This window comes from Camelina sativa, chromosome 14 (genome assembly GCF_000633955.1).
Source record: "Camelina sativa cultivar DH55 chromosome 14, Cs, whole genome shotgun sequence".
In the NCBI taxonomy this organism is placed as follows: Eukaryota; Viridiplantae; Streptophyta; class Magnoliopsida; order Brassicales; family Brassicaceae; genus Camelina; species Camelina sativa.
In genome coordinates, this window is record NC_025698.1 from 18,221,429 (window position 1) to 18,244,392 (window position 22,964).

At 37.2% G+C, this 22,964-nt stretch overlaps 8 protein-coding genes and 1 non-coding gene across 11 annotated transcripts; 6 read left to right on the forward strand and 3 right to left on the reverse strand.

Moving 5' to 3' along the window:
- Positions 225 to 4,933, forward strand: LOC104741882 (transcription factor MYC2-like). 2 transcript variants are annotated; one of them, XM_010464788.2, is made up of 2 exons: positions 225 to 1,679; positions 4,179 to 4,933. In XM_010464788.2, exons 1-2 carry the CDS (start codon positions 327 to 329, stop codon positions 4,695 to 4,697), a joined length of 1,872 nt encoding a protein of 623 aa, XP_010463090.2. In that variant the 5' UTR covers positions 225 to 326; the 3' UTR covers positions 4,698 to 4,933. The 2 variants fall into 2 exon arrangements, with proteins under 2 accessions (XP_010463090.2, XP_010461111.1); XM_010462809.2 differs by lacking the exon at positions 225 to 1,679 and having other exon boundaries at positions 2,724 to 4,933.
- LOC104741881 (acyltransferase-like protein At3g26840, chloroplastic) lies at positions 5,129 to 6,940 on the forward strand. The gene is made up of 7 exons (XM_019235537.1): positions 5,129 to 5,227; positions 5,279 to 5,409; positions 5,538 to 5,890; positions 5,968 to 6,092; positions 6,209 to 6,294; positions 6,376 to 6,485; positions 6,584 to 6,940. The coding sequence occupies exons 1-7, from the start codon at positions 5,129 to 5,131 to the stop codon at positions 6,772 to 6,774; spliced, it is 1,095 nt and encodes a 364-aa protein (XP_019091082.1). The 3' UTR covers positions 6,775 to 6,940.
- LOC104741880 lies at positions 8,136 to 9,351 on the reverse strand. 2 transcript variants are annotated; one of them, XM_010462806.2, is made up of 2 exons: positions 9,213 to 9,351; positions 8,136 to 8,809 (listed from the first exon to the last, which is right to left on the reverse strand). In XM_010462806.2, exon 2 carries the CDS (start codon positions 8,802 to 8,804, stop codon positions 8,400 to 8,402), a length of 405 nt encoding a protein of 134 aa, XP_010461108.1. In that variant the 5' UTR covers positions 8,805 to 8,809; positions 9,213 to 9,351; the 3' UTR covers positions 8,136 to 8,399. The 2 variants fall into 2 exon arrangements, with proteins under 2 accessions (XP_010461108.1, XP_010461107.1); XM_010462805.2 differs by having other exon boundaries at positions 8,136 to 8,835; positions 9,213 to 9,345.
- Positions 9,433 to 9,517, forward strand: TRNAM-CAU. Its single transcript is given in 2 exon segments — positions 9,433 to 9,470; positions 9,482 to 9,517. It is a non-coding gene; the product is annotated as a tRNA-Met (tRNA).
- On the forward strand, positions 9,583 to 10,902 carry LOC104741879 (protein HAIKU1-like). The gene has a single exon (XM_010462804.1). It carries the CDS (start codon positions 9,960 to 9,962, stop codon positions 10,773 to 10,775), a length of 816 nt encoding a protein of 271 aa, XP_010461106.1. The 5' UTR covers positions 9,583 to 9,959; the 3' UTR covers positions 10,776 to 10,902.
- Positions 11,634 to 12,480, forward strand: LOC104743741 (VQ motif-containing protein 5-like). Its single transcript, XM_010464789.1, has one exon. The coding sequence runs from the start codon at positions 11,797 to 11,799 to the stop codon at positions 12,478 to 12,480; it is 684 nt and encodes a 227-aa protein (XP_010463091.1). The 5' UTR covers positions 11,634 to 11,796.
- On the reverse strand, positions 12,689 to 13,698 carry LOC104741883 (TPD1 protein homolog 1-like). The gene is made up of 3 exons (XM_010462810.2): positions 13,523 to 13,698; positions 13,307 to 13,429; positions 12,689 to 13,133 (listed from the first exon to the last, which is right to left on the reverse strand). The coding sequence occupies exons 1-3, from the start codon at positions 13,593 to 13,595 to the stop codon at positions 12,796 to 12,798; spliced, it is 534 nt and encodes a 177-aa protein (XP_010461112.1). The 5' UTR covers positions 13,596 to 13,698; the 3' UTR covers positions 12,689 to 12,795.
- Positions 17,007 to 18,886, reverse strand: LOC104741884 (multiple organellar RNA editing factor 5, mitochondrial). Its single transcript, XM_010462811.2, has 4 exons — positions 18,441 to 18,886; positions 18,250 to 18,347; positions 18,070 to 18,135; positions 17,007 to 17,392 (listed from the first exon to the last, which is right to left on the reverse strand). The coding sequence occupies exons 1-4, from the start codon at positions 18,818 to 18,820 to the stop codon at positions 17,247 to 17,249; spliced, it is 690 nt and encodes a 229-aa protein (XP_010461113.1). The 5' UTR covers positions 18,821 to 18,886; the 3' UTR covers positions 17,007 to 17,246.
- LOC109128775 lies at positions 20,964 to 21,501 on the forward strand. Its single transcript, XM_019235725.1, has one exon. The coding sequence runs from the start codon at positions 21,088 to 21,090 to the stop codon at positions 21,322 to 21,324; it is 237 nt and encodes a 78-aa protein (XP_019091270.1). The 5' UTR covers positions 20,964 to 21,087; the 3' UTR covers positions 21,325 to 21,501.

Genomic DNA, 22,964 nt, shown 5'->3' on the forward strand with positions numbered 1-22,964 from the left:
AGCAACCGTACGATCTCACTCACTTCTGGTCTTAACTCTTACCGCGTCGATCCAACAGCCGATGGGGTTAAATCGGGATGGTGAGTTCACCGAAGCTTCTCTCTCTCTACTACAACCATCTACGTGACCCAATCACAACACTCCACGTAATATCCCCGACATGAAAATGACCTATTCACCCTCAAGATCGGTTACACATATAATAATCGCAGACGCACTCCTTTTTTTCTCCATTACGAAGACTTTCTCATCTCTCTCTCTCTAACACACACTCTCTCTCTCTCTCTCAATAAAAACGTGTTTTTTACCGGTCACCGGTTTATGGAATGACTGATTACCGGCTACAACCAACGATGAATCTTTGGACCACCGACGACAACGCTTCTATGATGGAAGCTTTCATAAGCTCCTCCGATATCTCGACCTTATGGCCAATGGCCACGACGACGACAACAACCACGACCGCGACGACGTCAGCTCCGGCGACAGCGATGGATATTCCGGCACCGGCGGGATTCAACCAGGAGACACTCCAGCAACGTTTACAAGCTTTGATTGAAGGAACAAACGAAGGCTGGACCTACGCTATTTTCTGGCAGCCGTCTTACGATTTCTCCGGCGCCTCCGTGCTCGGATGGGGAGATGGTTATTACAAAGGTGAAGAGGATAAAGCAAAGCCGAGGCAGAGATCGAGTTCGCCGCCGTTTTCTACTCCGGCGGATCAGGAGTACCGTAAAAAGGTGTTGCGTGAGCTTAATTCGTTGATCTCCGGCGGTGTTGCTCCGTCCGATGACGCCGTTGATGAGGAGGTGACGGATACGGAGTGGTTTTTCTTGGTTTCGATGACTCAGAGCTTCGCTTGCGGCGCGGGTTTGGCGGGCAGAGCGTTTTCCACGGGCAACGCGGTTTGGGTTTCCGGGTCGGATCAGTTGTCTGGGTCGGGTTGTGAGCGGGCGAAGCAAGGTGGTGTATTCGGGATGCAGACTATTGCGTGTATTCCTTCGGCGAACGGAGTTGTGGAAGTCGGGTCAACGGAGCAGATCCGACAGAGTTCGGATCTTATTAACAAGGTTCGGGTTCTATTCAACTTGGACGGCGGAGCTGGAGATTTATCGGGTCTTGACTGGAATCTTGACCCGGATCAAGGCGAAAACGACCCGTCTATGTGGATTAATGACCCGATTGGAGCACCTGGGTCAAACGAACCGGGTAACGGAGCTCCAAGTTCTAGCTCCCAGCTTTTTTCAAAGTCTATACAGTTCGAGAACGGTAGCTCGAGTACAATAACCGAAAACCCGAATCCGGATCCGACTCCGAGTCCGGTTCACTCTCAGACCCAGAATCCGAAATTCAGTAACAATTTCTCCCGAGAACTTAACTTCTCGACGTCGAGTTCCACTTTGGTGAAACCAAGATCCGGAGAGATATTAAGCTTCGGCGACGACGGTAAACGGGGCTCCGGAAACCCGGATCCGAGTTCTTATTCGGGTCAAACCCAATTCGAAAACAAAAGAAAAAAGTCACCGAACGAAGACAAAGTCCTATCCTTCGGAGACAAAACCACCGGAGAATCAGATCACTCCGATCTCGAAGCCTCCGTCGTGAAAGAAGTAGCGGTAGAGAAACGTCCCAAGAAACGAGGAAGAAAGCCAGCGAACGGTAGAGAAGAGCCACTCAACNAAATGATTTATGTTATTCACTCACCTAATCCTTGAATTATTGTTCAACTTTTAATATTGTAAATAAAACAATACAATATATATAACTCGGTTAGCATGTGTTCATCGTGAAATGTGAATGTAACTAATAATAATATAAAAAGTTTCGTCCTTTCGTAAAGCATGTGCTAAATAATATAGCGTTGGTCAAATAAAGAAATAAATTAGTAATTTTGTTTTGTATTCGTCAACAAATTAATTAGTTAAGGAGACAAGAATCATTTTTGGGAGATTGAGATTCGATCTCCCTTGCATTTCACCCTTTTGACATATGACAAACATACATACACAGAAAAATAATAATAGAGACAACCCAATTTTTTGTTTTATAAATTAGCCACGGATCACGTTATACAGATATGTAAATCTCAAAAATAATTAAACTAGGACAAGTAGTGTGTATTTTGATCATTGAGATTACAAAATTATACACTTGATGATCTGGTACCCCTGAATGATTTTTATTTAGTGTTTTTCAAAAATATATATATATAAAACATTCTTCATATCTCAATTTATTTTCAAAAAATATGACCTTGTGTTAAAAATATGAACCCTTAATTAAAATTTAAGTAAGAGTAGAATTCTAAAAATTGACATATAGAAAACAATAAAAATTTAAATGGAGAAATAATTTTAAAACTAAAAACAAACTAACAATGTTGTAAAGTTATTGTAAAGTGCATTTCCACTGAGCACTCACAGTCACAGTTCACTCTTTTGGTTATAAAAGAAGCAATCAGTTAAAATCATCAACAGAGCGTGCATCACACGTGCCAACAGCAACCGTACGATCTCACTCACTTCTGGTCTTAACTCTTACCGCGTCGATCCAACAGCCGATGGGGTTAAATCGGGATGGTGAGTTCACCGAAGCTTCTCTCTCTCTACTACAACCATCTACGTGACCCAATCACAACACTCCACGTAATATCCCCGACATGAAAATGACCTATTCACCCTCAAGATCGGTTACACATATAATAATCGCAGACGCACTCCTTTTTTTCTCCATTACGAAGACTTTCTCATCTCTCTCTCTCTAACACACACTCTCTCTCTCTCTCTCAATAAAAACGTGTTTTTTACCGGTCACCGGTTTATGGAATGACTGATTACCGGCTACAACCAACGATGAATCTTTGGACCACCGACGACAACGCTTCTATGATGGAAGCTTTCATAAGCTCCTCCGATATCTCGACCTTATGGCCAATGGCCACGACGACGACAACAACCACGACCGCGACGACGTCAGCTCCGGCGACAGCGATGGATATTCCGGCACCGGCGGGATTCAACCAGGAGACACTCCAGCAACGTTTACAAGCTTTGATTGAAGGAACAAACGAAGGCTGGACCTACGCTATTTTCTGGCAGCCGTCTTACGATTTCTCCGGCGCCTCCGTGCTCGGATGGGGAGATGGTTATTACAAAGGTGAAGAGGATAAAGCAAAGCCGAGGCAGAGATCGAGTTCGCCGCCGTTTTCTACTCCGGCGGATCAGGAGTACCGTAAAAAGGTGTTGCGTGAGCTTAATTCGTTGATCTCCGGCGGTGTTGCTCCGTCCGATGACGCCGTTGATGAGGAGGTGACGGATACGGAGTGGTTTTTCTTGGTTTCGATGACTCAGAGCTTCGCTTGCGGCGCGGGTTTGGCGGGCAGAGCGTTTTCCACGGGCAACGCGGTTTGGGTTTCCGGGTCGGATCAGTTGTCTGGGTCGGGTTGTGAGCGGGCGAAGCAAGGTGGTGTATTCGGGATGCAGACTATTGCGTGTATTCCTTCGGCGAACGGAGTTGTGGAAGTCGGGTCAACGGAGCAGATCCGACAGAGTTCGGATCTTATTAACAAGGTTCGGGTTCTATTCAACTTCGACGGCGGAGCTGGAGATTTATCGGGTCTTAATTGGAACCTTGACCCGGATCAAGGCGAAAACGACCCCTCTATGTGGATTAATGACCCGATTGGAGCACCTGGATCTAACGAACCGGGTAACGGAGCTCCGAGTTCTAGCTCCCAGCTTTTTTCAAAGTCTATACAGTTCGAAAACGGTAGCTCGAGCACAATAACTGAAAACCCGAACCCGGATCCGACTCCAAGTCCGGTTCATTCTCAGACCCAGAATCCGAAATTCAGTAACAATTTCTCCCGAGAACTTAACTTCTCGACGTCGAGTTCCACTTTGGTGAAACCAAGATCCGGCGAGATATTAAGCTTCGGCGACGACGGTAAACGGGGCTCCGGAAACCCGGATCCGAGTTCTTATTCGGGTCAAACACAACTCGAAAACAAAAGAAAAAAGTCACCGAACGAAAACAAAGTCCTATCCTTTGGAGACAAAACCACCGGAGAATCAGATCACTCTGATCTCGAAGCCTCCGTCGTGAAAGAAGTAGCGATGGAGAAACGTCCCAAGAAACGAGGGAGAAAGCCAGCGAACGGTAGAGAAGAGCCACTCAATCACGTCGAAGCAGAGAGACAAAGACGCGAGAAGCTAAACCAGCGTTTCTACGCGTTACGAGCGGTCGTACCAAACGTTTCTAAGATGGACAAAGCTTCACTGCTCGGCGACGCCATCGCTTACATCAACGAGCTCAAATCGAAGGTGGTGAAAACAGAGTCAGAGAAACTACAGATCAAGAACCAGCTCGAGGAAGTGAAACTAGAGCTCGCCGGAAGAAAAGCTAGCGCTGGTTGTGGAGATGTGTCGTCGTCGACGTGTTCTTCGATCAAACCGGTGGGGATGGAGATTGAAGTCAAGATAATTGGTTGGGACGCGATGATTCGAGTTGAATCTAGTAAGAGGAATCATCCCGCGGCGAGGTTGATGGCGGCGTTGATGGATTTGGAGCTTGAGGTGAACCACGCGAGCATGTCGGTGGTTAACGATCTGATGATTCAACAAGCGACGGTGAAGATGGGATTTAGGATCTATACGCAAGAACAGCTCCGAGCTAGTTTGATTTCAAAAATCGGTTAAAAAGGGTGTGTTTTGAGAGTTTAGAAAAGTTATGGGATCAAATCATAATTAAATTTGCTTTAGCGGGTTCAGTAGTTTTATAGATTTTAGTTCCTTTTTGGTAAGAAAGAACTTAAAAATAGAGCAACAAGTTTCTTTTGCTCTATTCTTGAGTGTCTGTATCGTTGTTGTTGTATCTCCCCAATGTGTAAACGTGTATATATATATATATATGAGTAATTATGTGTTAGTTACTAGTAGTAACTTACTACAAATGGTCCATGATCACTGATTTGTTTTGTACATATGGTCTACAATGTCTCTCGTGACACATTAACCCTAGGAGAGAGACAAATCGTAAGCAAGTAAGTAGTTACGTCGTGAGGGAGAGACATTATTGACCATATAACAACCTTAGGGGTTCAACACAAATGGGGGGATATGTTTGAAACATGTACGTGGAGAAGAAGAAATTAAAGCCTTGTGTCCGCCAATTAAGTTTACACACGGTGGAGCTAGAGTCCCATCAAGGTGATGATTCTTCTGATCAAGTATTGATACTAGTTACACTTCAACTATCTCTTTTACGTGTCTCACGTTAGGAGGACGGCGTAGATCTGGCTAAACCCATCAAGTGTACTTGTTTTTATCGTCGTGGGAAGTCTCATGATCACATTACGGATTACATTATGCCTACCACATATGAGTTAAAACAACAAATAGACGATGACCGGTGAGAAACTGCCCCACTAATTGCTCTGAGAGACTTATCTTTAGTTTTTCTCTCTGTTTAGCAAAAAAAATCAGACTACTACGTAAAAAAGTTATACTGAATACGGAATGATAAATTCTGTAGTGCAGATTGTTAGTGGATGGTACTTTATCAACTCTAGAAGACGGAACACTTGTAAGGAGCCTCGAAGGATTACCTTTAGAGGGACCTGTTCTGTACGTTGGCTATCACATGCTAATGGGATTTGATTTGATTACAATGGTAACTCAAATCATGAAAGAGAGGAATATCCACCTGCGGGGTTTGATACATCCGATGGTTTTCAAGAATCTCCAAGACTCATTAGTCGACACGCAGATGTTTGACAAATATAAAATAATGGGTGGAGTTCCAGTCTCTAGTTTCAGTATCTACAAACTACTGCGTGAAAAGGCTCATGTGCTTTTGTATCTCGGAGGTGTCCGTGAAGTTACATACAAAGGTTATGTATATAGTTTTCACACGGTTTCTGCTTTCTTGGAAATTTTGATTTATTTTAGAGGCTTTTAATGTATAGAGTGACTTTGCAGGGTGAAGAATACAAGCTGTTTTGGCCACAACGATCTGAGTTTGTGAGAGTTGCATCTATATTTGAAGCCAAAATCGTTCCTTTTGGTGTTGTTGGAGTAGACGACATCTGCCAAGTAAGCTTTCTCTACTCTCTATTCTGCCTCCTATATGTTTACACGTTAGCAAGAGGCAGAAGCAGTGTCTCTGTATTCAAAATGACGATAACTCTATAACTTTGAATGATACTCAGCTTGTCCTGGATTCCAATGATCAAAGGGAAATCCCTATCTTGAAGGATTTAGTTGAAAAGGCTACAAAGGACACTGGCAACATAAGGTGTATCATATTACACACTATTTTTATATAGATTGTTCTCGTAATCTTTCAAGTTATATGAACACTGATTTTGAATGTCAGGGAAAGAGACGAGAGCGAATTGGGAAACCAAGATATCTGCATCCCAGGAGTTGTACCTAAGAATCCAGGGAGGTTCTACTATTACTTTGGCAAACCAATAGAAACAGCAGGTATATACTATATACGCATATAATCTAAATGTATCCTCTCTAGTCTCTACATCAAATCACTGACCTCAATGATGGCGGGTTTTCTTATTTCATGGCAGGTAAGGAGAAAGAGTTGAAAGACAAAGACAAGGCACAAGAGCTTTACTTGCAAGTAAAGTATGAGGTTGAACAACGTCTTGCCTATTTAAAAGTAAAAAGAGAGAGTGATCCTTACAGATACTTGTTGCCAAGGATGTTGTATCAAGCTTCACATGGTTGGTCTTCTGAAATTCCAACGTTTGATCTCTAAAATCTCTCTCTGAATTATATGTACTGTACTGTGTCTATATATGTTGTACACATCTAATCATATGATGTTTAGAGGTTCTAAGTTTCTTTAGAGATCTAAGATCTTTTATTTGGTTCGTGGAAAAATAAGACAACATTTTCATTCAACTGAATATATAAGACATGAATCTATCTATCTATTACTTAGTAAGATGCCAAGTTTTAACTAATCTGTTTAAAATGTGGGTTCTACATTTACATGTTATCAAGTTATAGATGAATTGACGCTTGTTAATACAAGCCTAGTTGCATCTGTGCTTGCTCTATTGTTGTGATCGTTATCCTTTAATAAATTTCCAGTCTTTTGTGTTACTAGTATAATTTTGTAATTTATGTTAAAAGTTTGAAATTGTATAAATACTTAGCATTAATACCAAAAATTACAGATATAAATTCTTTAAACAAATTCGTAGCTGCCATGAAATATCTAAATTGTAAATATCTAAAAATTGTAAATATCTTATCTTTAGGGCTATGATTATTGTTGTATCTTCAGGTAACGTGTATATGACATGAGCAGGTAATATGTGTCAGTGACTCAGTGTTATCAAAGGTATTTAGATGTACATTATCTTCACCATCAACGGTATTCCAATTTACTCAAATTGCCTATAGCTTCTAAAAGGTATAGAGAGCTTTTTACAGTTTGTGATGTTAAAGTTCTTCAATGAAACAACTTCAGAGACGACCCAATACGGTAACGTCGGTAACTGATAAAAATCATAATAATAGCCTAGTCTATGCCAATCCTTGTTAACTTGATAGGATTTGATGTTGTAAATATTGAGACTTGAGAGTATTTACGTAAACACGTCTCTATTTACGTAAAGATGCTTTAAAGAAATCTCTAACTTGTGTGTGCAGCGGATGTTTTTCATGTGCAAGTGAATATTGTGGAGAGTGGAGACAATCACCAAAGTATTCGCCAGAATGTTAAACTTTTATTCTTGATCTGATTAACGACATCTGGTGGTAAGATGTTTTGTAGAAGATGGAAATATAGTAATGAAAATATAGGTTTAGAAGTTTTTAGAAACTATCGATTACAAGTTAAGCAAAACACAAGAGTATAAGTAAAAAATAAACAATTAGATGTCAAAAATATACATGATCATTTCTGTTTTTTTGGTCATTACTATTCTTAAGTATCATCATTTTACTTAATTACTTTTGCTTTTTAGTAATTAACTAAAAATAAACAATTATCTGTGATAAAAAAAAAATACATTAAAACCTCTATAAATACTGTGAGAACAGTTTATGACATGTACTTGTAATGTTTAGTTTCTCACTTTTTATATACAGTTTTCTTTAATCTCAGTGTGATAATGTTTCGTCATGGCTAATCAATAAAACACAACACACATGATAAAACCTTCGTATACTACATGGATCTTTCGAATACAAAACACTCACAGACAAGAAAGAGCAAATCACTCTACTTTTGCTAGATCATTTCCAATTTCTACAAAAATAGAAATATTGAAAAAAAATTTGTAATCTCAAATCTGCTTTGTTTGTGGCATTTCTCTATTCCTCAATCACCCTTGCAAGATCCCTCTAGCAACCTGACGATTCCTCAAGAAATCAAGATTTCTTCTTTCTAGCATCAGCTTTCCAATCTCTTTGATGCCTCCTTATCTTCCGTTTAACCAACTCACAAGAACCATCTTGAGCCTTGTTCACAATCAAATGAGCTCTTCTAGCTTCTTTTTTCCAATCTCTATCGCAGTAAACACGCCGCACAAAGTTGTCAACATAACAACCACCACTAGGTCCATTAAACTCTAGCTCCTCCTCCTCTTCTTCTTCTTCTTCTTCCAGTTGTCCCATTGTCTCAAACGAGAGACTCCCATCTATACCCGCTTCTTCCCTCATCCTCTTCCTCGCTCTGTACCTACGTTGTCTTTCTCTGTTCTTCATCCGACGAATCATGACTTCATCTTTGTCTATCAACCCTTCTTTCTCATCAATGCTCAAACCATTACTCATCTCTCCTACAATTCCCATTTTTACTCAAAACCTTCACCAAAAAAAAACTGATTACTATAAGCAATCTTAAAAAGGTAATGCATTTAAAGGACGAATCTTTTAACTCTATAAAACCCTAGGAGATTAATTCCACAAGCTTAAGGCACAAAACAAAACACACACAAAAATGTAAACTTTTTTCACTAGATTCGTTAGAATAGCAATCAACCAAAATTAGCAAATCTATACAGTAAAGACTGTGTTTTTTTGTCTTTTCTTTGCTTTCAAGTTGAGGAAACAGAGAAGTTTGATACCCTATCGATGATTAGGTTAAAGAGGGCTAAACCCCATAAACTACAAATCTCAGTGATTGATTTACAATAAGAGAAGAATCATGAAAACGAAAACCAAAATCAATAAAGGTCATACCTTTCAACTGTTATGTGTGCCTCTCAGGTGAACAAAAGATACTAAAGTAGCGATTCGGTTCCTCTGCTTTGGAGCATATGAACGAGAGAGAGAGAGAGAGAGTGGTTGTTTATGAGTTTTCTGTCTAAAAATTGATGAAAAAAAGAGGCATCTTGACGAAGAAGATCTTGGAAGATCATTTTTGTATGAATAGATTATGAGTGAACTCAACTAACAAAATGGGGTGGTGGCGCAGTTGGCTAGCGCGTAGGTCTCATAGCTACTGAGTGATCCTGAGGTCGAGAGTTCGAGCCTCTCTCACCCCATTTCCTTTTCTTTTTTAATGAACCATTTCACTAAAACCTCCATTTGATAAAAAAAAAAAAAAAAAATTAAGAGCTTTTTTCTTCAATTCGTCTCTTTCTCTTTCTCTCTACACTGAGTTTAACTGAGCGATTTGACCTAAAAATCAGATCTTTGTGATTCGATTTTTCCTCAGGTGAAAAAGGCGTGAATTTGATTGTTAGCGCGTTCGATTATAGATGTTTAAGAGTTGTGAACACTTGCTGATTCGGTTTTAGATGCATATTTGGGTAAAGGGTGACGGCTAGATGCCTAGATTCACTAGTTTTAAGGTTCAAAGGTGTGAAAGAGTGAGTCTTTAGCTGATTTAGGATGATCTTCGGATCCTGTTTGTGTTGCGTACTTTGTTCCTCAGCTTGAGTTTCAGTCTTTCAGACATTGTGGTTTTAGATCAGAATTTGTGAGATGGATAGGTCTTGGAATAATGATCAGTTAGGTGTGAATAAGATTGGAAAGAACATAAAGAAGATTCCTTTACACCAACCCGATTTCTCATATGGTATTGGTATCGCTTCGGCAAGGCCTCAACCGCGACCACAAGTTTACAACATAGTTGGTGAGAATGACTTTAGAAGCGTTGTTGTTCAACAGCTAACTCCATCGCGTGACAATTTAGCTCATCCTCAGCAGAATACTCCATTCCGGAAAATTAGGCCACCGGCTCTAACCCATGATCCACCTCGTGTTGCGGCTCAACCAACTCATGAGTTACTTGTGAGACCACCAATGCAGCCTTATATGCATCATGGAGAACAATTGTTGTCCAAAACAGTTGAGTCCCCTGTCTCGGTGTATATGCACTGTCTTCAAAGCTCACTAGGAGATTCAGGACCTATTGGAAACCAAATGCAGTCATCTCATGAGTATCAACCGCACTCACAGTGGAAAAGTCAAGCTCAACCGCACCAACCACCACAATCACATAATCATCATTCGCCACGGTTCAGTGGTGCTGCACGCGACAAGCCCATTTTGCCTACTCCTCCTAGGTTCAACAGTCCGCCACAGCAGATATATAATAATAGTCTTCACACTCCAAGTCCAAGATTCAACGGTCGTGGGATATTACCCACTCCTACAAGAGGCTCAACATTCTCATCCATGGGTCAACCTGGAATTCTTGGTCCGGGCTCTAATCGTCAGCATCCTGCATCTTCTGGTCTTGTTTTCCCATCATCACCGTATGGGCTTTTCCCAAACTCTAGTCCAAGATATAGATAACTCTTCTTCACTCTACTCTTTAGGTTACTAGTGTCTTTGTACTATGAAAGGGGTTGAAATGACTAGAAAATGGAACTCCAATCAACTCGTTTGCTTCCTTATTATACACCAATCCTCTTCTGCTTCACTATGACATTGTACCACTACGTAGCTTACATCATTTCTTGCTATGCACGAGAACCTAACATCAACCACGGGTTATATTCATCCTTTCTTGCTATATTGATCCACGGGGTCCCTATTTCATCTTCTGATCTTCTTGCCTCTTCTACTTTCTCGGGCGTCGTACACATAAATCGTCATCTAGACTTGTGTAGTGATTGATAGATAACGCATAGTTTTCTCCTTGAAACACCTAAACCAAAAATATAGCATGCCCACACTTTTTTCATTAGCACCGTTAACTACTTTGTCGAAACGTTATAATTCATATCACCTTAAGATACTTCCGATATTAGTATTATTACTATTAATACTCATTTATATAAAAATATTCAAAAAAAGATAAGATTTTCGATGGTTAATATTTTGAGTGTCAAATGGAAACAAATTCTTGTATTAAAAATGATATCATATGCAAAAAAAAAGGTATTTAATGCATAAAATCCTAGAAAATAAGAGTTTAAGGGGTTTGATGAATCTACAAATATTTTACATGATATCAATGGAAACAAACTCATGCAAAAATAAAATTATAAAAAGAAATAAAATATATATATATATATATATATAAAGGAGAGAACATGTAAAAATGACAGAAAAATAGAAATTTTTTTATAAAAATATATAAATAGTTAAATACCTTTCACTTAAACTGAAATAAAAATAGAAAACAGGTAGAGAGATACAGGTATTAAATTTGAATGCGTTTTATTATTGAAATAAATCAAGAACTAAAAGTGCAAAAAATCAGGAATTTAAAATCAATCATGATGTATATGACAAGGAAATATTGTATATATATAATGTAAATGTGTGTAAAATTTTTAGTGACAGTTTCTTCTTTGCTAAAAAAAAAGCTATGTATCAGCAGCGACCACGAAATGATTACTCGAGAGTGAACAACATGCGGAAGAGTAACTTCGACTTACTACACGCTAGATCTAACGCCGTTCATCAGCCACCGCAACCACAACCTCAGACACAAGTGTACATCATAGACAAGAACGACTTCAAGAGCCTTGTTCAGAAACTAACGAGTTTAGAATCATGTGAGCGTTTACCTCAAAACCATCAGAAGATTATACCAGAGCCGATAAACCGGACCTCATCGGTTCCTCCAAGTTCAATGTCGGCGGCTCAAGAGGATCCTGATGTCTCATTGTATATGCGTTATCTTCAAAGCTGCTTACTCGAAGAATCATCAGGATCTAATATTATTGGAGACCAATTCCAACAACCATTTGATGATGATAAGTATGAATCTCACATGCTGGTTCAAGCTCCTACGCAATCAGTGCTACAGTACAATGGTTTTGAACCGGTCATCATACCTAGTAGCAATACTTTCCCCTCTTCCTGGTTCAATGGCTCGCCCCAACATATGCAGCATGATGCTTCCTTACTACAATCTACAAGAGTTGATTATGCACAACCACTTAACTTCACATTTTCGTCTATGACTCAACCTGGAGGCTTTGGTCCGGATCTAGACTGTGTTAGTCTTGATGAGATTTTTGATGTCCCATACGAAATAAATTCATAATTTAGTTTCCCAATCGTGAATAATAAATTTAAATTATTACTCTAATGTTTTCCTTATTTTCAATATCATAGAAATGTTAATAAATTATAATTAGAACCTGATCCTTCTCTCTCTTCATGTATCTCTGTCTGGTTGTAAACAAAACCGGACACAAGTTGGCTTACAAAGAGTTATAAACACACAAATTCAAATATTCAATCCCCAAGATTCTTGGTTTAATGAAATTGAAACACAGTTCGAAAAAAATATATCATTAGCTGAGTCTTGCTTGCATACAAACTAGTGGAAACTACCAAACTTGGTATTTATCTAGAATTAGAAGCAAGAGACTGAAGAAACAGAGAGAGGGTAAGAGAAGCTGTTAGCATACTGAAAGGAGAGTGTCTGTCCAGGACCAAGAGGTTGACCGTCGTTAACCAGACAATCATCATAGCAGAGTCGCCTGAAAACTCTAGGGTTAACCAGTCTAACTGAGCTGAACCAGCCACAACTGACGTGGATCTCCGCGATATTGCAATCCGAGACACAGGCGTTGAAGATCTCAACTGTGTATGCAGGAACTCCACTTGGAAGTGGGTTTGTTGTGCCTTGAAAGAGAACAATATCGTCTTTTGAGCAATCTTGTCCGATCCTGTTGGTCCCGTCGCCAATGTCTGAAAATGTATATGAAGATGTGTCGTTTTAGGTTCTTTATACATAAAAACAGTAATATTGATCTTTCAGTTGATATGTTAAGCCAACATGTGTCTTAAGGGCTTTCTAAAACACAAAAACAGAGACAAAACTTAATGGATATGAGAAGCCAAACAGTGTGTCTATGTAGTACCAGGAGAGAGCAGAAGCTTTCTAGAAAGGGCGGTGCGGTTTTTGGAAATGGAAATGAAGGTTCTTGTACTGAGAGCAATGCCTCTTTCATCACTGGAACCTTCCAATTCAGTGGCCTTCACAGCTGCAACATTAACAAAACTCGAAAAAAGAATCGGTGTATGATAAGAAGAAGAAAAGAGAGAGAGATGGATATTATAGATAAGAAAGAACTTACACAGAGAAAGAGACAGAAACATTCCAAGAACTATGAAGAAGAGCCAGTGTTGGAATTGGTAGATGTGTTCCATTCTCTAGCACTGGCCAAAAGATGTGGAGGGCTTCTTCTCTGTTCTAGTTAGATGGAGACGTTTTTTTATACAAGGGTATAATACACATGCATGGTAGAGAGAGTTGAGAGAAGAATCTTAATAAATGGAAGTTTGTGATTGCATGCATGTCTGCTGCTTCTTCCATAAGGGTATGGACCAATACCCTGTTTCATCTCAAAATCTATCTGCCTCGAGATTCAGAAGAAACATAACTATTACCAAAATTTTGTTAAAAGTTTTGAAAAAAGGGCTGACAAAAAGTAGCTGAAGTCATTAATATTAAGCAGAACCGTGAAATACCTATCAGCAAATGAGAGTTATCACAATATGGAAACCAACCTTGTTTACAAGAAGTGGAGAATTATAACAAGTCAACGAAGTCTCAACATTTTCCAAAAATCTTTTAATAGTTACAGAGAGCAAAAGCAGGAAAAATATAGCAGGTATAGACTATAGAGAAGTGGTCTTTCTAGGCCTAGTCAAAAGAGAAGAAATAACTGTAGAGTAAGAAAGGAGCTTGAACAAGAGAGGTTTAGAGAGATGTATAAGCTTTGGGTTTGTTTGACTTATAATAAAGTTCTTTTTTCCAACAGTATCATCAAATACATACGAGAATGTATGAAATTTCAAAACTCAACAACAACAAGATAAGGTCTCAAACAATGTTTTGACTTTCTTCTACAACCACCGTATATGTTTGGAGTAAGTTTCAAGATAAGGTCAGATACCCCAGACTTTGGTTGATCACTTGGTATTTCAAAACGTTGTTCCACATGAAGTCGGAGTAAAGACGACTCACTTATAACATGTATGAAAAAAAGTTACAACTTCTTTAGAAAGAAATAAAGTTGTTGACATAGAAACCGATAGCGAATCATTGTTCTAAAGAATCTGTTCCTACGGAGACCTGGTATATGTTGTAACATTAGGCAACATTATGTAGAAAGGAGTGACTACGAAATAAATCCCAAGCATCTTCCATTTTACTAGCCTTGCGAGGTCACAAGGCTGGTAAGGTGGAAGATGCGTGGGATTTATTTAGTTTGTTATAGCCCCTTCACTTGAGGAAAGGGGCTCACTTCCTCCCTAATCCCTTACCCAAGAAAATACAGTGTACCACCATAAGGTAACACAAAAGCATTCCACATTAAAGGCAAAAGATGTTAGTGTATACTAAAAAGCCAAGAATCCACTTCACTGCTCTTTTTTAAAGAGTAGCAAAATCCATTCATGAGATTATTATAAGTCACTTCAAGGCTGTTCGTTTGGTGAACTAGACAAAATATCTGGATACAGTATCAAGACGCAGTATCTGGATGCAACATCTAGATGATGTTCGTTTGTGTTATTGGTTCATGTATCCATAAATTGTATATCGATTCAATTATGTTTGTTTTGTAATCTGATATCTGTATCTCGAACAATATATGTAAAATACCAAAAAGCCTTTTATTTTATCTTGAATATGTTTTAGTGGTTTAAATTTACTTATGTTTTTTTGCTTATTTATATATTAAATAAATATTTAAAAATGAGATTTTGTGTTTTTGGTAGCAATTTTGGCGGGAAAACAAGATTTTGCGAGTTTGGCGAGAAAATAAAATTTTACATTTTTTTGCGGAAAAACGTAATTTTGCGGTTTTGGCGGAAAAATAGAATTTGTGATTTTGGCGGAAAAACGAGATTTTGCGATTTTGGCGGGAAAACATAATTTTGCGGTTTTGGCGGGAAAAAAAGNTATGTAAAATACCAAAAAGCCTTTTATTTTATCTTGAATATGTTTTAGTGGTTTAAATTTACTTATGTTTTTTTGCTTATTTATATATTAAATAAATATTTAAAAATGAGATTTTGTGTTTTTGGTAGCAATTTTGGCGGGAAAACAAGATTTTGCGAGTTTGGCGAGAAAATAAAATTTTACATTTTTTTGCGGAAAAACGTAATTTTGCGGTTTTGGCGGAAAAATAGATTTTGTGATTTTGGCGGAAAAACGAGATTTTGCGATTTTGGCGGGAAAACATAATTTTGCGGTTTTGGCGGGAAAAAAAGTTTTTGCGAGTTTGGTGGGAAAACGAAATTTTGCAGTTTTGGCGGGAAAACGAGATTTTGCGGTTTTGGCGAGAAAACGAGATTTTGCGGTTTTGGCGAGAAAACGAGATTTTGCGGTTTTGGCGGGAAAACGAGATTTTGTGGATTTGGCGGGAAAACGAGATTTTGCGGTTTTGGCGGGAAAACGAGATTCCGCAAGTTTGGCGGGAAACGTAACTTTGCTGTTTTGACGGAAAACGTAATTTTGCGGTTTTGGCGGAAAAACTTAATTTTGCGGTTTTGACGGGAAACGTAACTTTGCGGTTTTGACGGAAAACATAATTTGCAGTTTTGGCGGGAAAACGAGTTTTCATGTTTTCTGGTAGGAAAACAAGATTTTGTGGTTTGACGAGAAAAGCGAAATTTTGCGTTTTTGCGGGAAAAAGTAATTTTGCTGTTTTGGCGGGAAAACGAGATTTTGCGGTTTTAGAGAAAAATGAGATTTTGCAGGTTGGTAGGTGAAGAATTGGAATTTTAGAGTTGTATATATATTAGAATTGAAAAAAAAATATTTTGTAATTATTTAATTAAAATAGGGGTATTTTGACTTTTACAAATTATGGATGAGTTTTTAAACTCTCTAAAAAATCTCATCCAGAAATTCAATTTTTTTTGGATGAGTTTTTAAAATGTATCCAGATATTGTATCTAGATGAGTTCCTAATTGTTACTAAACGAACAACAATAAGCATTTACATCCAGATATTGCATCTGATTCACCAAACGAACATGACCTTCGTCTAGGAAGCAAACTCCAAGCTGCTTACCAAAATGCAGTGACTTATAATACTCTCATAAACAAAATCTTCCCAAGACAATTTAAAAGATAACGCAAGAGAATATTTGAGTTTCTCATCATTTACAGATCCTGCTGATTCGTATATCCTGAAAACCATATAGATCATAACTTGTGCATAACTGAAACAAGAGCATCATTCAAATACAGATTAAAACAAACACGAGTATCAAAATCTCTTAAGGAGGTATTTGCTGGCACCAAGAAACAGTTACGGGATTTACCTTTTCGTTATCGGCATGGATGAAATCGAAATCCGTACCTCTCTGTTTCGTGAGTAACTCTGTAAACGGCGTACGGCCCAACCCTAAAACAGTTTGTTTGTTGAGTGGAAGAGAGTTTTTAGGATAGAACCGCTAAACCGGTTAAAATGACGGTTTGAACTTCTCAGTCCGGTTTAGTAATATAATTGAAAAGAACCGGTGTTCCCTAATTACGAAGGAGGTTTGGTTGACGTTTTCTTTAATTCAGTTTCAAAATTAAACCAGATCATTTACACATAATAATGGGTAAGATTACTTAACTAATTATTTTCATGAAACATAGACATCGTTCACGAGGCAAACTATATATAATGTATATGCCAATGAAAGTTCCAATCCAAATTCTAATAAACTCGAAAGCTACAAAGATGATGAAAGCTAGAAAACAGAAACAAGCTCTGTTTGCTTGCACACACCAACATTTGACAACAAGTTCTACAGTCTGATATCAGATTCAACGCGCATGTTCTCTTGATTCTGACTTCAACGCATGTTCTCTCTCCTTCGGGCGTATCTGGTCCTGTCGTGGTACTTTGGTTTATCAGAGCTTCTCTGGGTTGTTAGCTCTGTGATCTTTCTCTGTCTCTCTGGAGGACGTTGGACTATTTCTCCATTTTCAAACAGCTCAGCTGCAATACGTACATGAAGAGTTTGAATTACAACGCGAGCTTAGTACAAGTTAACCTCTGTCAACAACATAGAATATAATCAAACATAGACTCTAGTTTCAAGATTTAACCCTCAAGCTTCACAAACAGCTTCTTCTATCAAACAAATAGACTTAAGCTCGTTACCGAAGATGACATTTACGGCTGGACATCAAAATGTTTTGGCTACCCTATTAGAACAGCTCATGGAATGGAACACACACAAAGGTGGCTTTTTATATGTTAACATCTAAAGCGAGAGCCTAGTTTTAAGATTCAACCCTCAAGCTTCACAAACAGCTACTCTATCAAACAAACAGACTGAAGCTTAAGGCTGGAACCAGGAAATTGTTTTGGCTACCCTATAAGAACAGCTCATGAACACACACAAAGGTGGTACAAAACAAGATTCTGATGTCTTAGTTGAGTGCAGGAATTCGAATCCTTCTTCCGCAGTGTTAAACACATTAACAAAATCAGGTTTTTAATGCTTAAACTAAAGAGTAGAATTTTGAAATATCTCCTAGTTCTAAGCTTAGTCTTGATGGATTATGACACAGGAGAGAACAAAACAGAGAACTTGGAACTCGAAACATGGCTTTGTATTAAAAGCAAACACAAACAAAGTAACAACAGAGTTAACATTCCATTTAACTCACCTCCGTAATCTTTGTTTTCTTGATCAACATAAGAGTCAGGTAGAATGAAGAGAACACCAGGAAGTCCTGAAACACACACATACACAAGAACCAAGAACCATTCATTACATCGCTCGTGTCCTCCTAAACACAAAACACAAGATCCAGAGATGAAAATGGTGTGTTTTCAGATTACACTACCTTCGAGTTTGTTCGATGTCTCCTCATCGATCTCACAGCCAAATCCAAAATACCTTTCACACGACACATTGTATATCTTCTTCTTAGCTTCTTCCTCACTGATCACCAACAACAAAAAAGTTAACTCCTTAAAACGTTTTCTTCCATGAAATTTCAAAGATTCGACGAAAATTAGAAACGAAACCCTAAACCTTCCGAGAATTTTAGCTAGGGTTTGGACATAGCAATCAATCATTTGCTGCTTCGTGGCGTTTTCGCCTCCAGGTTTGTCCATTACAATCAGCCAATGCTCATAATCGCATCCAGGAAACAACGGCGCCATCTCAGTGGGAGGTCTGTCGCTGAAATTGGAGCCGGATTTGAGCGGAGAGTACGATCCACCGGACCTGTCCATGCGAGTTCGAACCGTTGTGAAACGATTCAAGGAAGAGACGAATCCGACGGCATGGGAGATCGCTGCGGTGGAACGACGGGAGAGGAGGTAAGAAGGAGAAGGAGCGGTGGCTCCGGAGGTGGAGAAGAAGCGTTTGGCGATGCGCGACGCGGTGGAGCGAGCTAGGGTTTTCGCCATTGAAGAAAGTTCTCAGTCGGGTCAAAAGAGTCTCTCAGAAATGAATGCCTAGAATAGGGTTTAAGCGGAAAGCCACCGAATTGTTAAATCGGATGGTTCTTTCATTAATGGCCCAATGGGCCGAACTTATTACCACACAAGTATAATTAATTAAAACCAAAACAAAACAAAAATTTAGACATGGTAAAGTAGGGTACCTTACTGGTTGATTTGATGAACAACTTACAACTAGAGAGAACTATTTGTTTGGTCCCCAGCTATTCGGTTACTACGATTTAATCAGTTCGGTTTTTTTTTGGTTTTTAAGTTTCTCGGTTATCTAAATTAAAAATCACGCCAAATCGAACTAAATTAGGTCTAGTTGCTAATCGGTTTGGTTTTCTGCTTTGAAATCTATTCCGAATTGAACCGAAATTTATTTTCTTCTTGGTTAATTCGGGTAACCGAATAGAAAAAATACAAAATTGTAACAAAACAATCAATTAGAAATTGAGAAATTGAAAGAAGAGTATAAGATTAAAAAAAAATCAAACATCCAACTCGAAGATAGATGATTAGATAAGAAACTTACCCAATATATTTTTAGGTTTATAAAACAGAAGTTTTAGAAAGTTTTGGATATGGTTATAGAATCAACTGGTAAAGACATGTTTAAAATCTATTACAGATCTCAGTTTGAATCTGTTGGACTCGAATCTCCAACTAGCAGGTCTGAATCTTCGGTCAAAACCTATTACCAAAAGGCAAAAGGAAAACGAGACGTGTCACCCGAATTACGAGAAGGCAAGAAGAACACAACAAAATATGATTCAATCCGACCATCCAATTCCATTGTCTATCTACGATTCAATTAAACCCCAACTTGGACGGGACCCCCAAGATCAGGCTGCTCGCAGCTTCACCATATATAGCGCGTGATATCCACGCTCCAAATTTTCTTACATCAAATGCAAAAGAAAAAAAAAAAAATCATCTCTACTTCTTTAAGTTTCAAACTAGATGATAGGTACACAACTTACACGTAAAGAAACGAATTGTGCATAACTTTGTTGAATTTGATATTTGATTCTCTCCTAGAAGACTATAGAACCTTCTCATCTTTCGGTAAAGTAAATTTGTAGCATTTCTATGTCACCGTTACATTCGAGAAAACAAAAAAAAAAGTGCAAACTACTTATACAAATCATTTCACATGTTCTTTGTTTTTTTGTCGGATGTCACATGTTCTATCTCACAAGTTTTTGCAACTTGTCATGATTTGCACGAAAACAAAAAATATAAAAACTCAAAAAAAGAAAAATTGGCTAAAAATACTATTTTAAAAACAAAACTTGTTAAAAATGTCAGTTTTAAACTGAACTGAAGACTTTTTATTGGCGATAAAATACTTATTAGCGCTTTCTTTGACAAGTATTTTCATTATAACAGATTATTCAGATTTTCTTGTTATGACTTCAAATCCAGAAACATGATCTGCATTTGTAATAAAACTGAAGAATTTTATGTATTATAAAAACTTATTTTTTCGTTGATTATTAAATATATTCCTCGTAATAATAATATCTCTGTTAATCATCTTGTAAAAATAGGTGAAAGATTACAAATTTTATTTTTTTCTATGTAAGTTTGATGGTTCTTTACTAACTCTTCTTAAAAAAGAGTTCTGAACCGTAAACTAGTATATAGAATTTAGACGGAAAGAAATATTAGTTTCAAATTTTTCTTGTGAAAAATGTTATTTTTTATTTTTATGATATAAATAAAAAGATAAATTTATAAAAAATATAAAATATTAACAATTAATTGTTTGATATAAGAGATGATGCGGTAAACAACGTTAATTATGAATATAATTCTTTTTTTTATATAAATATTTTATTTTATAATGTAATATCCTGTATTTGTAGATCATAAATTAATTTTTAGTTGGATTTCGTGATGGTTCTTTTCCAAATCGTAGTAGTGTGGATATATATTTTTTTTTTATTAGCGCGTGAAATCGCGTGAAATCGAAAGCGTTATACCTAACGTAGCAACTTGGAAAATTAGAAAAAGTCACACACAAAGTCAAATTCCTCACGCTTTCCTTTTCTGTTCAACACGGTCTCGTTTGTATATATATTATATAAACAGAACTCTTTCTTCTCGTCATTGTAAATTGTAAACTTAAAAGTTAAAACAAACTCACCACCAAGGCCAAGATCTATTCTAAACTATCTCTACAAATTTCAAAAAAAGTCTCTTCTCTTATTATTATAGTTCTGATCATGAATTCGATGTTCAGTGCCTTCGACGCTCTTTTCGCAGAGCTCATGGGTAAGAACCTCATGGCTTCTTCGTTTAATGCTACTACTACTACGGCCACCGCCGCCGCACCACAAACGCAAACGCAAAAGGAGGACAACGCAAGTAGCAAAAACATGGGTTCGGTGATCAAGAAGACTCCTAGGTACGCTGTGGAGTTCGACGGTCTTCACTGCTTCGAGACAATAGTCCGTTCTTGATTTGATTTGTTCTTGGTGCGCTAGCTTGGCTTCAAGATCAGAAACTTTGTTCTGATTTTTCTTGGTTTTTTTTTCTTGTCTTTAATTTAATTTTATTCTATTTATTCATTATAACATGTTCTTGTCAATACGTTTTTGAAATATTCATCGATTTGATCCGGTTACATACTTTCTTGATTCTCCGATTTGTCTTCATATTTCTCCGGTTCCGGCTAGATGATGAAGGGGTACTGCCAATTCGGTCTGAATAAACTCGAACCAAAAGTAACAAAATTCAATTGTTTTTTCTAGATTAAACTTCGGATTCTTGGAAATACATCAATTTGAGAACCTCTGAATAGAATTAAAAGTTAAACCAAAACAAAAGAGAGATAAGGTAGGGTACCTTACTTGATGAACTTAGTTCTTTTTTTTTTTGTGTCAAACGATGAACTTAGTTCCATAGTTACTTTTTTGCCGTTTATTTACACATGATGTTACATCTATATTTTTTTTTTATCAAGTAGAGAGAACTTTCATCAAGGGTGGTGTGACACGATTATTATCTATTATGCTTATTTATGTAAACAAACCTGTTGGTAAATTTGCTAAACTGTTGGCTCCGATTATATGGTACAAAATCAATAAGATAAAAAAAACATATCAGTTAAAACAAAGTTGTTTACTCTAGTGACCTTATTCTTTACTTCTTAAGGCTCCAAATAAATTTGTTTATTTTTTAATTAAATTTTGTTATTGAATAGTATTTATTTTGTATAACAATATAGAGATATATGGTAGGTTAGTATGTATTTGTTTTGTTTGGTGTATATACAAATTAAAGTTATTTTGTTTAAAAAAACTATCAGTTAAAATTAGTTTGTTTTAATAGGTAAGGTGTTAATATTTTATTATATAAACCTTAGTTTTCAAAGTTAGTAACTCACCAGATCGTGACACGTGTTAATTTTAACGATCAGAGATCAAAGTTAAAAACTCGCTATATCATGCCACGTATCAATTTTAATGATTAAATATCAAAGTTAGAAATTCATCAAATCGTGACACATGTCAATTTTAACGATCAGAAATCACAGTTTTCAAACTTAGTAAAACAAAACATAATATAATTATAATCTTATTATATTAAAAAACAACTAAAATAAATATACTATGTGACATTCATATCAAAGTTTTACTGTTACAAAGATTCTCAACCACTACATGGTAAAATAAATATACTATGTGTCATCCATATTTGGTTGTATAATTATACTATATAACCTAACACATTAAATTTTATGTCTTTGTTTGCACAAAAAAAAAAATTATTTCTCTATGGTTAGCCAATTTTGGACACTGAGTACTGCAACAAGATTTGTGAAGGCACATGCGAAGAAAACAAAGTTCATGAAGAACCGATTGGCAGTCTTAAGAAAAAAAACTTGAACTGAAGTCTGAACTAATATTTTTATTATATTAAAAATCTTAATATATAAAGTTGGGTTTTCAAATTATCCATTAATATGATCATGACATGTGTCAAATACATTGATGAGATGTTGACACGTGTCAAAAAATTATTATTTTTTAAAACAGCTAATTAAGAAAATAACATTAAATCTAAATAAATTTTACATGTTTATATCTAAAAAAAATTC